The sequence below is a fragment of the Mustela nivalis genome, assembly GCF_964662115.1.
Source record: "Mustela nivalis genome assembly, chromosome: 5".
NCBI classification, from domain to species: domain Eukaryota; kingdom Metazoa; phylum Chordata; class Mammalia; order Carnivora; family Mustelidae; genus Mustela; species Mustela nivalis.
Window position 1 is genome coordinate 29385956 of NC_139024.1, and position 13254 is coordinate 29399209.

Genomic DNA, 13254 nt, shown 5'->3' on the forward strand with positions numbered 1-13254 from the left:
TTTTTAAGGAGCAGTTTTAAATATCAGTTTTTCATTACCATTTTATGAATATAAAAATGAAATAAATGGCTGAAAGGAAGGAGGTCACAAGGAGAGAGTGACAGCACAGAGACCAAAGTAGGAGAGTTTTTCTTTTCCCTTGAAGACGGAGTAGTCAGAATTGTCAAGGGCATCGGAGAGGGAATACAAGCCCTCCCCTTCTCCCTATCCTTCGTAGAGAAGGAGACAAACAGCAAGAAAAGGCTGGAGGAAAAGTAACGACCAAGAGGCTCTTGCCAAATTTATCATGTTCCAGATTTAAATTTAGGAAAACTGGCAGTGTCTGACTGTCACCAGGGAATTGCTCCCACTTTATTATTTTCTTCTCTTCCAATGAAAACAAATTCTGCTGATCACTGGCTCTGGTATAAGACCTGTCCCTTCTAGTTTGCTAGACCCGCAGATATGCAGAAATATGACTTGTGTGATTGTTGTGGATTTGAAATTTTATTTTCATGTTTTTGGGTTGGCATAAATTTTAAAGATTTTAAAATTGAAGAAAAATTAGCTCTTTGAATATGTTTAAAAATATTCACTGTCATGTAATCAGAGGCCAAGAAATAATATTCCAAATAATTTTATGCTAGCTTAAATAGGAATAAAGAAACTATGTTCAAGCAAAACCAACACTGTAGAAACACTAATATATCAAGCTATGGAATCAACTATATCCAAATAATTAGGTTTAACTCATAATTTCTTATTGTATGTGCTCTTGGAATTAAAGAACTTGGAGCTTTGTACTTAGATTTTACAACATATAATCATCTTAGATCCAAATTACCCTACTTCCTGAAATAAAATTGAAATTATTTGGTTATAAATTTTATAATACAAAAATTGCCATAGTATTGAAAACGAGTGTCTTCCAGGAATATATATTTTCATATTAACTTATCTTCTTAAATTATTTTATTTTATCCTATTTAAACACAGGTTCAGGATTTAAAAAAAATTACTATTGCTTAATTTTGCATTTATTAAACTAACTCCAAAAGCACAGACAGATGTGTGTGGAACGTAATCTATACATATACTTCATCCAAGTTAATAAAGTCCCTGAAGAAAGCATTTCTGCTTTTCTTTAGTATATAGACCTACTTTTCTATATTCATATCATAGAAATTACTCAAAGATCAGCCTGTTAAATATTATAATCCCTTAAGAAAAGTGACAGATTTCAGGGCATCTGCACGGTTCAATCAGTTAAGCATCTGCCTTTGGCTCGGGTCATGATCCCAGGGTCTTTGGATCAAATCCCATGTCAGGCTTCCTACTCAGGAGAGAGCCTGCTTCTCTCTCTCCCTCTCCCCTGCTTCTCTCTCTCTCTCTCTCTCCCCTTCTCCCCTGCTCATGTGTGCACATTCTCTCTCTCTCATTCTCAAGTAAATAAAAAATCTTTTAAAAATTAAGACACTTTAAATAAAAGTCTATATTGATTTCCATGACTGCCTACTCACTAAAATAACTGAATTTTCTTGTACCATGACTTTGTTTTTTGGCAATTTTTTTTACTTCCTCACACCACAAAGAATTACAAATCAAGGGCAGAACAAATGACAATGAAAGTACCATCTGCTCATTTTTAAAATTTTTTATTTATTCATATAATTTTTTAAAGATTTTATTTATTTACTTGACTGAGAGACAAAGAGAGAACACAAGCAGGGGAACAGCAGGCAGAGGGAGAAGCAGGCTCCCCGCCTAGTAAGGAGCCTGATGCAGGGCTCCATCCCAGGACTCTGGGATCACGACCTGAGCCAAAGGCAGACACTTAACAAACTGAGCCACCCAAGCACCTCTATGCCCATTTTTTAGAAGATTTATTTATTTATTTTAGACGGGGCAGGGAGGGGCTGAGACAGAGAATCTCAAGCATTTACTCCCTGCTAAGCACAGAGTCAGATGCCAGGCTTGATCTCAAGACCCCCAGATCATGACCTGAGCCGAAATCAAGAGTTGAATGCTTAACCAACTGAGCCACCAAGGCACTCTTATATGCCCATTTGAAAATTTCTGTTTCCCAAAATGCATTTATGAAAACTTCAACAACACTGGATGACTCCAAGGGAATATTTTATAGTCACTTCAAGCTAATGTGTTAAGAACCAAATATACTCTCCCCTCTCCAAAATCTCTTTTTCTTGTTTTCCGCTCTTAGGTAAATATGCCAATGATTAATAGCCCAGACCAGAAACATAAAGATCATTTTTCTCTGTCTCCATCACTCTCTCCTCTTTTTATTTACTTACTAAACCCTACAATCCTTATCTTCGATAATTTCCTAGAATCTCTACCTCAATAGCATTCCACCAAAAACTTTTTAAGTGAGATTGTCATATTTTTTTCAACCTGATTAATTTAGAAATCCTCTTGATTCTGGTCTTGCCTTGTTCCCTACCATACCCCAATAGCCCTGATATGTTCTCCACACTAAGGGCAGAGAGCCTTTACCAAAAATAGTTCTGTGTCATTCCTTTGCTTAAAATAATGACAACAAAATGAACCAAACCAGACCAACTAACATTATATAACAGTATTTAATTAAACAGAGTATGTTCTGAAGTTGACTGCCTAGGGTCAAAACCCAGATCTACAATTTACTTGCTGTGTAACCTTGGGCAAATTATCCCAATTCTCTGCATCTAAATTTTCTCATGTTAAAAAAAAAAAAAAGTAGGATTAATAATTCCTTTTTCCTAGAGTACAGTAAAGCATAAATAGCACAAAGACATGAAATTTGCATTATTGTGAGTTTTAAGCTACTACTATGTGGGCTCTATGAGGCAGGACAATAGTCCTCTAAAGTATTTATTATCTTTACAAATGCATCAACTCAGACTTTTAAAATCAAGTAACTTGCTGAAAAGTATACAACAGAGCCCGGATTTCAATACAGAATGTTTTGACATCAAAGACCATAGTAACAATGATAGACCAGTCTACCAGATGTCCCTGTGTCTGTGTTCTTTTTCAAGTTTATAGGAAGAAAACTGAATGTGTATATGCCCATCTCACTGACACGCTCAGTGGTGGTTTGGGAAGCAGGGTCATATCGTGCAAACATGATAGATATTGCTGTAGACGTGCAGATATGGCAGAAGGGGAAATTTTTAAGGTAGATCCATGAGTCATGACAGTCACCTGTCATAACCAGGTGCTGATGACAGAAGAGTTCATAGCCTTAGGGTTCATTCTGCTCAGGTGTGTATTTGATCCAGTGTAAAATATAGCCAAGAAAACTCATTTATAATGTGATGAATGTTCTCATGGGCGAGGGTCAGGGGTAGTACCAGGTGCTGGGATGCGCTGGGGTAAACTTTCTTTGTGTCAGCTAAGCCAGATGGTATGTGTGAGCATGTATGTGTAAATGTGCATGAGCAATGTGTATGAATTTAGTGGATGGGAGGAGTGGAGGCCAGAATGAGAAATTTCTAGGTGAACAGAAATAGGATATTGGGCAACTTGAAAGAAGTTTAACAGCTCATCTGAAAAGACGTAAGTGAGGAATCCAGACTCAAAGGTCACTGGAAAGCTCCAGGAACTGGATCATGTCAGGTCTTAGAAGTCTCTTTAAAAAGTTTTGACTTTATCCTTACAGCAACGAGAAGCTATTGATAAGGAGAATGGATCACAATTGCATTTAAAAAAAAAAAAACTCTAACTGCAGAGTGGAGACTGGATTTTAGTGGATATAGACTTGAAGTAGGGGGTCAGTTAGGAAGCTGTTAATAATAATCCAGGTGAGAGATAATGGTGATCTTGACCTGAGAAGTACCAGAGAGGATGGGAAAAAAAAAGATTTGAGAGATCATACAGGTGTAGCATTGACAACTGTTATAGCCTGATTGAGGGGCCTGAAAAAGGGAAAAAATGAAAGGAGATGTTCACGTTTCTGTCTTCGGCTGTTGGTGGGCAGAAAAGCCAGTCACGGAAGGAAGCAGGAATGGTGTGATAATAACCTGTTTCCTTTGGGACTCACAGAACTGTTTTGATGATGAAGTGAAATAGTTTATATAATAGCAACTATCATAATGCCTAGTGCCTTATAGCTCTTTTCTGTAGTTATTTTCATTCTCATCTCCTCATTTCCAAAGTTGTACCAGTGTTTAGTAGCAAAATTGGGAATAGAATTCCAGGCTTCTGTTTACCAGTCCAGAGTTCTTTGTTAATGGACTGCTGGTCTATAAACAAAGATGAAACACGGGGATTTTAAAGCAAATATTCAGAACTTATCCTGGAATTGCTTACGAGCTGACAGCTATCCAACTTATTTTTAGTTTATATTTAAAGTGAATCATATGTTCCAAAATGACTGACAGAAACACAGCTTTGTTTCTGAAGCCAATTCTTTTCCATCATTTTTGGACATCATTCAGAGCTATAACAGACTTTCAGGGTGTTTAAAAGCATTCATCCACGACAACAACAAATGCTAATTATCATAAAAAATAAACAGCTCCTGTTAACATCATTCTAAGAATTTCTCCTACTCCAGCACTATATTTCATCTATCATCCCATCTGTTTTGGGGGTGGGAACAAAGACTGGAGGAAAGTATAATTATCATGTATCAAACTGGACAACACAACAAAACAGAAATGAATATAAATGGGAGGGATAGCATACATAATAAATAAATCTGGAGAGGGAAAAAAGAAATGTAAATAAAATGGCACAGTGTGTCCTGCAGTAAACAGCAGATATATGAGTCCATAATGGAGTCAATAATATTTATCTTGCTAAATATGAGGTGGATTTTTCCCCATTTCAGTTTATAATCCTTGCTATAATCAGATTTCCTCCCACACGATCAAATAGGCATCTTGTTCACTTGGGAAGTTTACAAATCCTCTCTGTTGAATTCTCTCATTAAAATTCCACCTTGAGACTTTTAAAAATAGCTGAAAAGGAAAAAAAGTCTACTTCCAAATATTTATGAATACATTTCAAAGGGAATCTTAGGGTCAGTTCTATCTTATAAAAATATCAAGGACAGCCACATTCTCAAAAGTGTGTTAAATTAAAAGGGACCATGGCCCCTGGGTGTCTCAGTCAATTAAGGATCTGCCTTCAGCTCAGGTCCGGATCCCAGGGTCCTGGGATAGAGTCCCTACATTGGGCTCCCTGCTTAGCAGGGGTGTGGGGTAAGGGGCTACTCCTCCCTCTCCCTCTGCCCCTCCCCTAGTTTGTGCTCTTTCTTGCTTACTTGCTTTCTCTCAAATAAATAAATAAAAATCTTTTTAAAAAAATAAAAATAAATATATTTAAAGGTACTACCAGTGGCCAGTTGCAGATGCCACTAGCTCACTACAAATGTAGTAAAAACATGGACAATGACATATCTCTAAATAGGAAATAGAAGCTCAGCCAGGGCCAGAACTTTGCTCTATTGGAATAAACACACCTGCATTGGTCCCGGGCAAATAGTAGATTCTTTACCAATATATTTTAAATTAAATGTTGCATGAAATAGAGCAATTATAAGCTTTTATTCTCCTCAGAGTACTTTTAAGGTGCACCTACCCTACGGATAATTTTGTAGTGAGTCTTAGTATTAATATTTGAGTAATCAGGTTTTAGAATCTCCAAGTATTTATGTCACTTTCAAAGTGAAGAGTGCAGCAAATTTTCTTTTAAATAGTTTCAAACTATTTTAATAAATTTAATCCGAGGTCAAGTTTCCATTAAAAGTGTATACATTGAATTAACTAATTACATTTATTTCTCTATTTAAATTTGCTTCTATGATATAAATGTTTAGAATATTATTTAAAGAAAAAGATCAATTACATATGAAGCTTTGCTTTATCGAACTGTGATTTGATCTTGGTCACAAATCCCATTATCATTTTAGTCAATCACTCAAGAGCTACATATGTGAAATAAAAATGTCATAATACACACACACACACACACACACACACACAGAATAATGAAGAAGATGTATTATCCATAAACATTTTGAACATTTGCCAATATCCTTTCTACCATGAGGAGTTTTAAAATAATAAGAAATAAATATAAATATCACATGTACAACGTATACCTATATGCACTCACATATGTGTGTATATACCGTGTGTGTATACATATATATATGAAGATATGTGATGTTTGGATAGCAATCACTTGAATTAAATCAGAGGGAACAGAGAAGTAAATAACTCACAGATTAACAATGTGTATGTATTCATATTTATATAGTTTCGTATATGACCATTCATAAAGAGTTATGGACCAATTTGTAACTGAGGTTTTCCTGAACCATTACATTATAACACCCCAGAAAAACCATTCACATGGACTCTACCATTATAACTTGACATAAAGAAATTTATCAACAACAGAAAAGTAATGATTTGGGAGTAAAACATCATACAACAAACTTAGTAAGTCTAATTCAGTTAAAAGACATCAAATGTACTTACTAAAGATATTTTTTGAAGGGCTTTTATTTATATTTCTAAGTTAAAATTATTCATGAACATTTCACTTTTTAAAATCAGAAAAGTAAAATTACTCTCTTAATGGGTATTGAGACTCAGTCTTTCTTACCCTAATGAAAATGATTTTCAAGTTATAGTCATTGTTTTCTCAACCCTGTAAGTCTCTCTTCCGTTGTCTTCCTGAGAGAATTCCTATCTGTCTAGTTGGTCAATTTTATGGGCAAAGGGTCTTAGTCCTGCACATAGTTCTAAATCTTGCACGCATGAACAAAGTGTGCTACTAGATTACTTTGGGAGAATTCAAATGAATTTCAATTTTTATGTAAACATGAAGGTATAGTGAAATGTCTTAGAATAAAATACTATAATCACATCCTATTTTAGAGCACTATTTGGACTATTGATAAACATCTTAATACAAAATTCCTGTCACTATAAAATAATCAATATAGTATGAACTTCTACCAGTATAGTTGCCAAAAAAAATAAAATACATTTATTTTCCATTTTTTACTTTCATATATTTATCTATGAGACTTGTTTTCAATTACTACTTCAAAACAACAATTCATATATAAAAATAATAATATACATTAGAACAAGAAAGCACAAACAACCTCTAGCCAGCAAACACTCATTAAATACTCATCAAAGACACTGTAATAAATATCACCTAGAAAACTCTATTTTCCAAATTCCTAAACTATGTCTACACATAGTTCTAAAAACTCTTGAGTATTTCAATGGGTATTACATTGTTTCAAATTTGAAAAAAAAAAAACAACAAAAACTTTTCTTCAACTTCAAACATGCTATACAGATATAAAAGTTATTATTTATCATACACATTTTTTGCACATAAATGGCAAAAGAAAATGTTAAGTCAAAATCCTGAATTTCTTGATAAGTTTCACTAACAGTCAATTGTAAGACTTTATTGTGGGAAACTATCCTGAACCTAGCAGAAGAATTCTTTGAATAAAATTTCAATATTATATTTTATACTCTCTCTATCCTTCATCCAATATTATAGTTCATGCTAACTGATTCTTCACAGGGAAGGAAAGTGCTTATCTCACAAATATAGAGAGAAAGGATGGGATGTAGCTAGTGTTGATGTTTGATTCCAAATGTCTTTCCATTCCTCACCTTAATTAAAAAACCAAAGAAGAACATAGTAAGAATCTTGAATAAGATTCAGAACGTTGCGCATACTTAAAGCATAGCCCTGAAGGCTACTGATTTTTCTTACCAGTGCTGTCATCATACACGACTGTGACAGTTTTCCACTTGAAGAATTGCACCAAATCCAAAATGGCACGGCTGAGTGAAGAGAAGTCTGGGTAAAGACTGACATAGAAGGAATCTTTGTTGTCCGACACCTGGTGCTTCCAGCGGGTCTGTATGTGGGGAACCCCCAGAGCATTGCAGATAGACTGCACAGCATTTGCTGAAGAGCTGTGTGAAGGCCCGAAGATGGCAGCTACCCCAAGAGACAGCTGATCGCAGGCTGAAGAGGAGATAGAAGTCGGTCAATAATGGGCAGAGATACCAGCTTGCCAACATTACCACATTATTATCATAAGCCTGAAGGTTTATCCTGAAGAAAGATTTTGTTTTCCTTATAAATAACATCTACATTTAGATAATTTCCATATTTTGTTGAACTCCAAACATTATGTTTGTTAGAAGGGAAATTCTTCCAGACATCTGTAGCTCACTGTTCAAATAATTTTACAAATAATGTCAACAGAGGGTATTCTAGAATTTAAGAAGGAAGGGGTATGAATGAATATAAACGTCACTGGATTTTAGTGGGTGACAGAATTTGTAAACCCCTTTTAATATTTTGTAAACCAAATGAGTTTAACACCTCATAATTCCTAAGACAGTAACCTGTTTGTTGCTAGAACATGCTAGTCTCTGGGCACTTGGGTGTTGCAGTTAGTGGAGTGTCTGCCTTCAGCTCAGTTCCTGATCCCAGGGTTCTGGGATCAAGTCCCAAGTTAGGCCCTCTGCTCAGCAAGGAGTCTGCTTCTCCCCCTCCCTCTTCTGGCCACCCTACCCCATCTAGTGTTTGTGCATGCTCCCTCTCTCAAATAAATAAATAAATAAAATCTTTAAAAAATGTTTTAAAAGAACATGCTAGTCTGTTATTTTTACATTACTCCTTTGAATTTCTGATTAAGAAACCTATTAATATTTTTTATGCTTCACCCATATTCCATATTCTTTGGTCTAAATTATTTCATTTGAGACAAAGCTTCTTCTTCCTAATGGAAATAATCATGAACTATGTCACTAATCAAATGCGCTTGTCTTACAGCTAATGACTTATTTTGCAATTATGATGACAAATGTAGTATTTCACAATAACCTTTACCCTTTTTTTCCAGCCTTTAAAACCTTTCATCACCCTGACATGGTTCTGAAATATGGAAACTTATTTGTATTCATAAAGATATGAATTCAAAGGGCAGGCAGAATATAGGCTTTGATAAACACTAGTTAGCTGGGGGATAAAAAGGGTACTTTCATCTCACAGAATATTGTACCTTATCAGTTGCCATTAATATTAATGAAATTAGAAGAAATCTAGACCAGGTTAGAATTATAAATAATTATGTACATTTCCACCAAGGTAAGATAGCTAATAAAACAATATTAGAATTACAGAAAAATAAATGTTGTTTTAAAAATATAAATTTAGAGCAAATGCTTTCTAAGTCCACTCCTTTGAGAAAAAACTATATTATGAAATTTAATTCCTGTTAATGCTAACTGTGCAAAAGAATGCTAACTATGCAAAGAAAAGATCACTTAGACAAGTAAGACTATGGAAACCTCTCCCAAAACGCACTTACTACCAAGATTGTTGTTTGGTTAAAATAATGCGTTGATAATAGTTCTTTATTACCTTCCTTACTTTATAAATGTTAAAGTCATATCTACAAAGTTATTTTTCTATTCTTACCATTAAAAACACAGTTTAACAACATAATAAAATAACAAAATTTATAAATATTCTAATTATATCTTCTTATAATTCAATTTTCACATTTTCCATTTATTTTCAGTCATAAGAAAATACATCCACTAGTTTAAAAACAGGCATGGAATACACATAAATGAAAGCTTTTTGAAATTTTCCAGTGAAGTTTTAAGATTGGACTGACATTATAAAGTCACTTGGAACTACAGAACTTTCAAGGGATTCAGTAAATTGAGACAATAGTAATAATGTAGTAGAAGTGACAGGTAATAGAAATAAAAATGTAAAAATGGATTCCAAAACTTGGTAAAATCCACTGATGTATCATTTTATTTAGTGGGTTCTTAAAAATAGGAATAGTTTACTAAGAAAACAGGATTATTGGGGAAAAAAAACCAATTTCACAACAATCATAGACCTAATCGTATTTCATGTTAAAAGCTTTTTTTTTTTTATAATAGGTAACCATATCATCTTACTGTCCCTGATAAAATTTACATGCATTTTAAAAAGAAATATTTGCATGAAAATATTCCTAATAACTTATTACATTTGGAATTAAGAAATCTCTCAAGAATACCTGAAAATTTGAATTCCAGAAAATACAATGTTAAATATTTGTCAATTACCTTTTTTGGATGCTTCAAAACTGTCATAGAGGTTTATCTTTTGGGTGTCATAAGTTAGGGTGGTATTGGGTAACAACGTTCTATTTCTATTGATTGTATTCACAGCAAATCTGAATGCAAGCTCTTCAGCTCCCATTGGGCCAGATTCCACATATTCGAAAATGCCACCTGGAAAAAAGAAAGAATAATCATACAGTTCTTAGAAGATAAAGAAAATGTATAAAGTTTTCTTTACTTTTATGTATGTATGCATTTATGTGTGTGTGTGTGTGTGTGTGTGATTTGCTTAAATACATGGAATTTGTGCTTACTTTTTCTGTGAACTTGAATATTTGAGATATGCCCTTTTAGATAAATCCATATCATAAAAATTTCTTTGCTATTGTTATCATAATTTACCATAATTTAAATATGATTTTGCTTTTTTCTTTCAATAATTCCTTCTTTTAGAGCCCAGGTATATATAGATCTTGCCTTAAGTACCGAGCATTATCCCTCAAACTTTTGCACAGTTTCAGAATAATAAATACTCTATGCTGATATAAAGGTATGAAGTTAAGCATCAGGAAAATAATATTAAATATGTCTCCATTAATTGACAAATTCAGAAATCTTTAGCATAATTTCTATGGCACATACTGTGCTAAAGGCCCAAAATACAAATTCACTTTCAAATTCTAACGAATGAGCTTGCAGTAAAAGACAGCAAAGTAGCATTTCTCTATTTGTTCTACTCTAGGTCTTTTTTAGAAGATACTTGGACATTTGTGAGAGATAACTCTCCCCAACAGTGCAAATCCCTTCATCAGTAAATAATAAGGTAGCATATAATTTAGGCCATAAAATATAGAGTACAATTCAAAAACATGTCTTTTCCATTTGTCACCTTTCACCGGTTATGTCTTAATCCAGTTTCCTCATTCTTGTCTCAGCCTTGCTGCTTCTTACTATTCTCTCTATTCAGTTATGAGTGACCTATGGGACCTTTGCCGCCAGCAGAATCTCTTCTTTATTGTTACTTTGGTAATGGAATGAAAGTGTGAGCATCTGATATTTGACACTGCCCAACCTCTGTCTTTGGGAAACTAGTACTAGTTTAACAATAGAGAGCATTTATCTTTCTCCCTTTCAAATTTCATTCCATGTACTCTCTGCACAGTCATTCACAAACTAAACTCCCTTGAATAAGTCATTTCCACAGCTTGCAATTCATACCTCATCAAAAGTCTTCTGAGAAGAATCAATGAAACAAGATGGGATTGGGAGGGAGACAAACCATAAGTGACTCAATCTTACAAAACAAACTGAGGGTTGCTGGAGGAGGGGGGTTGGGAGAAGGGAGGTGGGGTTATGGACATTGGGGAGGGTATGTGCTTTGGTGAGTGCTGATTCACAGACCTGTACCCCTGGGGATAAAAATACATGTTTATCAAAAATAAAAAATTAAAAAAAAAAAAGTCTTCTGACACATAAACCACAAACTACTTATTCTAAAGTAGTAAGAATTTATGGTATGGTAACAACTCTAAATTAGCAAGAATCCATGGTATGGTAATAATTCCTGTAAACATGAGGAATTAGGAGTCAACAAAATACCACAGTACTCAGACAAATTCATATTCAGAGAGTATTAGAAAATTTGTTATTTGACCCCATATTAGTTTGAAATATTTCTCTTATTCTTTACCAGAGCAATCGACTTACTGTGAAATAGTTCTCTGAATACAGTTAAAGTCTTTAGAGACTTAGGCCAAGCAGAACAATAACAATTTACATGACTAAATGGTGTCAAGAACCAAGTCAGATGTCACGTATATATGGAGGAGAACAGTGGTGTAAGCCTAGACTTAAGCCAAACTGGGTGTACAGTCTTTGTCTGCCATTTGCCATCCATGTAAAATTGGCCATTGCTTAAATCCTCAGTCTCAATTTCTTCATCTCTAAAAAGAGTATGATAATGAAGGTGACTGCATAGAGTTGTTATAAAATTTAAATATTATCTTATAACAAAGCACTTAATTAGACTGGTGGCTGCCCTAGAGTAAGCACTCCATAAGTGTCTAAGGTTTCACTGAATCTTCAAAGTAATCCCAAGTAATATTATTTTATAGGAAAGAACTCTTTTGGCCCAAGTGACTCTTTTAGCTATCAAGTGATAGAGCCAACATTACAATCTGTTCATTCAAAAACTTCAAAGCCCTTGCTTATTCTAGTACAAACTAGTATTTTTCTTCAAAGTTTTATTCAGGTAAAATACACAAAACCTCCTGAAGGTGAGACATAATGGCTTTAATAATAATATTAAAGAGTCTACATATGGAACAGGAAAATAATTGAGCAATTATAAAGTACTTCTTAAACTTAATTAGAAATAAAGTTTCAATTATAGAAATGCAAATCTGAAGTTGTTTCTTAATGGCAAAATAAAATGAAAAACTAAATCTTCTACTTTCCTCAGTTCAAATTATAGTTTCTATGTGATATAAATACAAAAGACAAAAGAAGGATACAAAAATGATCAATATTTGATGACAGTGGGATAAAATATTCCTATTCTTTATCTCTCTTGAAAACAAATAATTCAAATTCAAGTTTACATATTTATTACTGGTTTGAATATTTAAGGAAATCTTTGTAATTCCTCAAGATAACCCATTTTATCTTAATTAAATAAAATAATTAATTTTTATTGACCCAAAGCCAGAATTGAAAATTTTGTATATAAAAATAAAAAATATTAATGTAAGCTTTCTAAGCACAATATCTTCTATAACGCTTTCTGGCCATGTTAACCCAAAGGAAGGAAGGAAGGAGGGAAGGTAGGTTGGAAGGAAGGAAGGAAGAAAGAAAGAAAGAAAAAGAAAGAAAGAAAGAAAGAAAGAGCCACTACTCCTCTTTTGTGGAGGGCAAGTATGGACAGTGCAGTAAAAGAATTTAGCAAAGAATTACTTTCCAAAAAATATTGGGTTTATGTGGGAAACAAACAGAACTTTTGTAATTCTATTTAAAATTTTGGAAAGTTTTGTAACATCTAACATAATAATTGATCAAAGAAGAAAAAAGTACCATCACCATATTAGATGGTTTAAAGACACCTGATAGGTATCATTAATTATTCTTGATTAAGAAAATATTTTCAGAAAAA

General features: G+C 33.8%; 1 protein-coding gene across 3 annotated transcripts in view; it reads right to left on the reverse strand.

The window, feature by feature from the left end:
- Positions 1–13254, reverse strand: part of GRIK2 (glutamate ionotropic receptor kainate type subunit 2) — a 652846-nt gene that overhangs the window by 396643 nt on the left and 242949 nt on the right. For all 3 annotated transcript variants that reach the window (XM_082731868.1, XM_082731867.1, XM_082731869.1), the window contains exons 3-4: positions 10110–10277; positions 7741–7998 (exon numbers count right to left, since the gene is read on the reverse strand). In XM_082731868.1, the coding sequence (XP_082587994.1) occupies positions 7741–7998; positions 10110–10277 (426 nt within the window). The remainder of the gene's footprint in view (positions 1–7740; positions 7999–10109; positions 10278–13254) is intronic.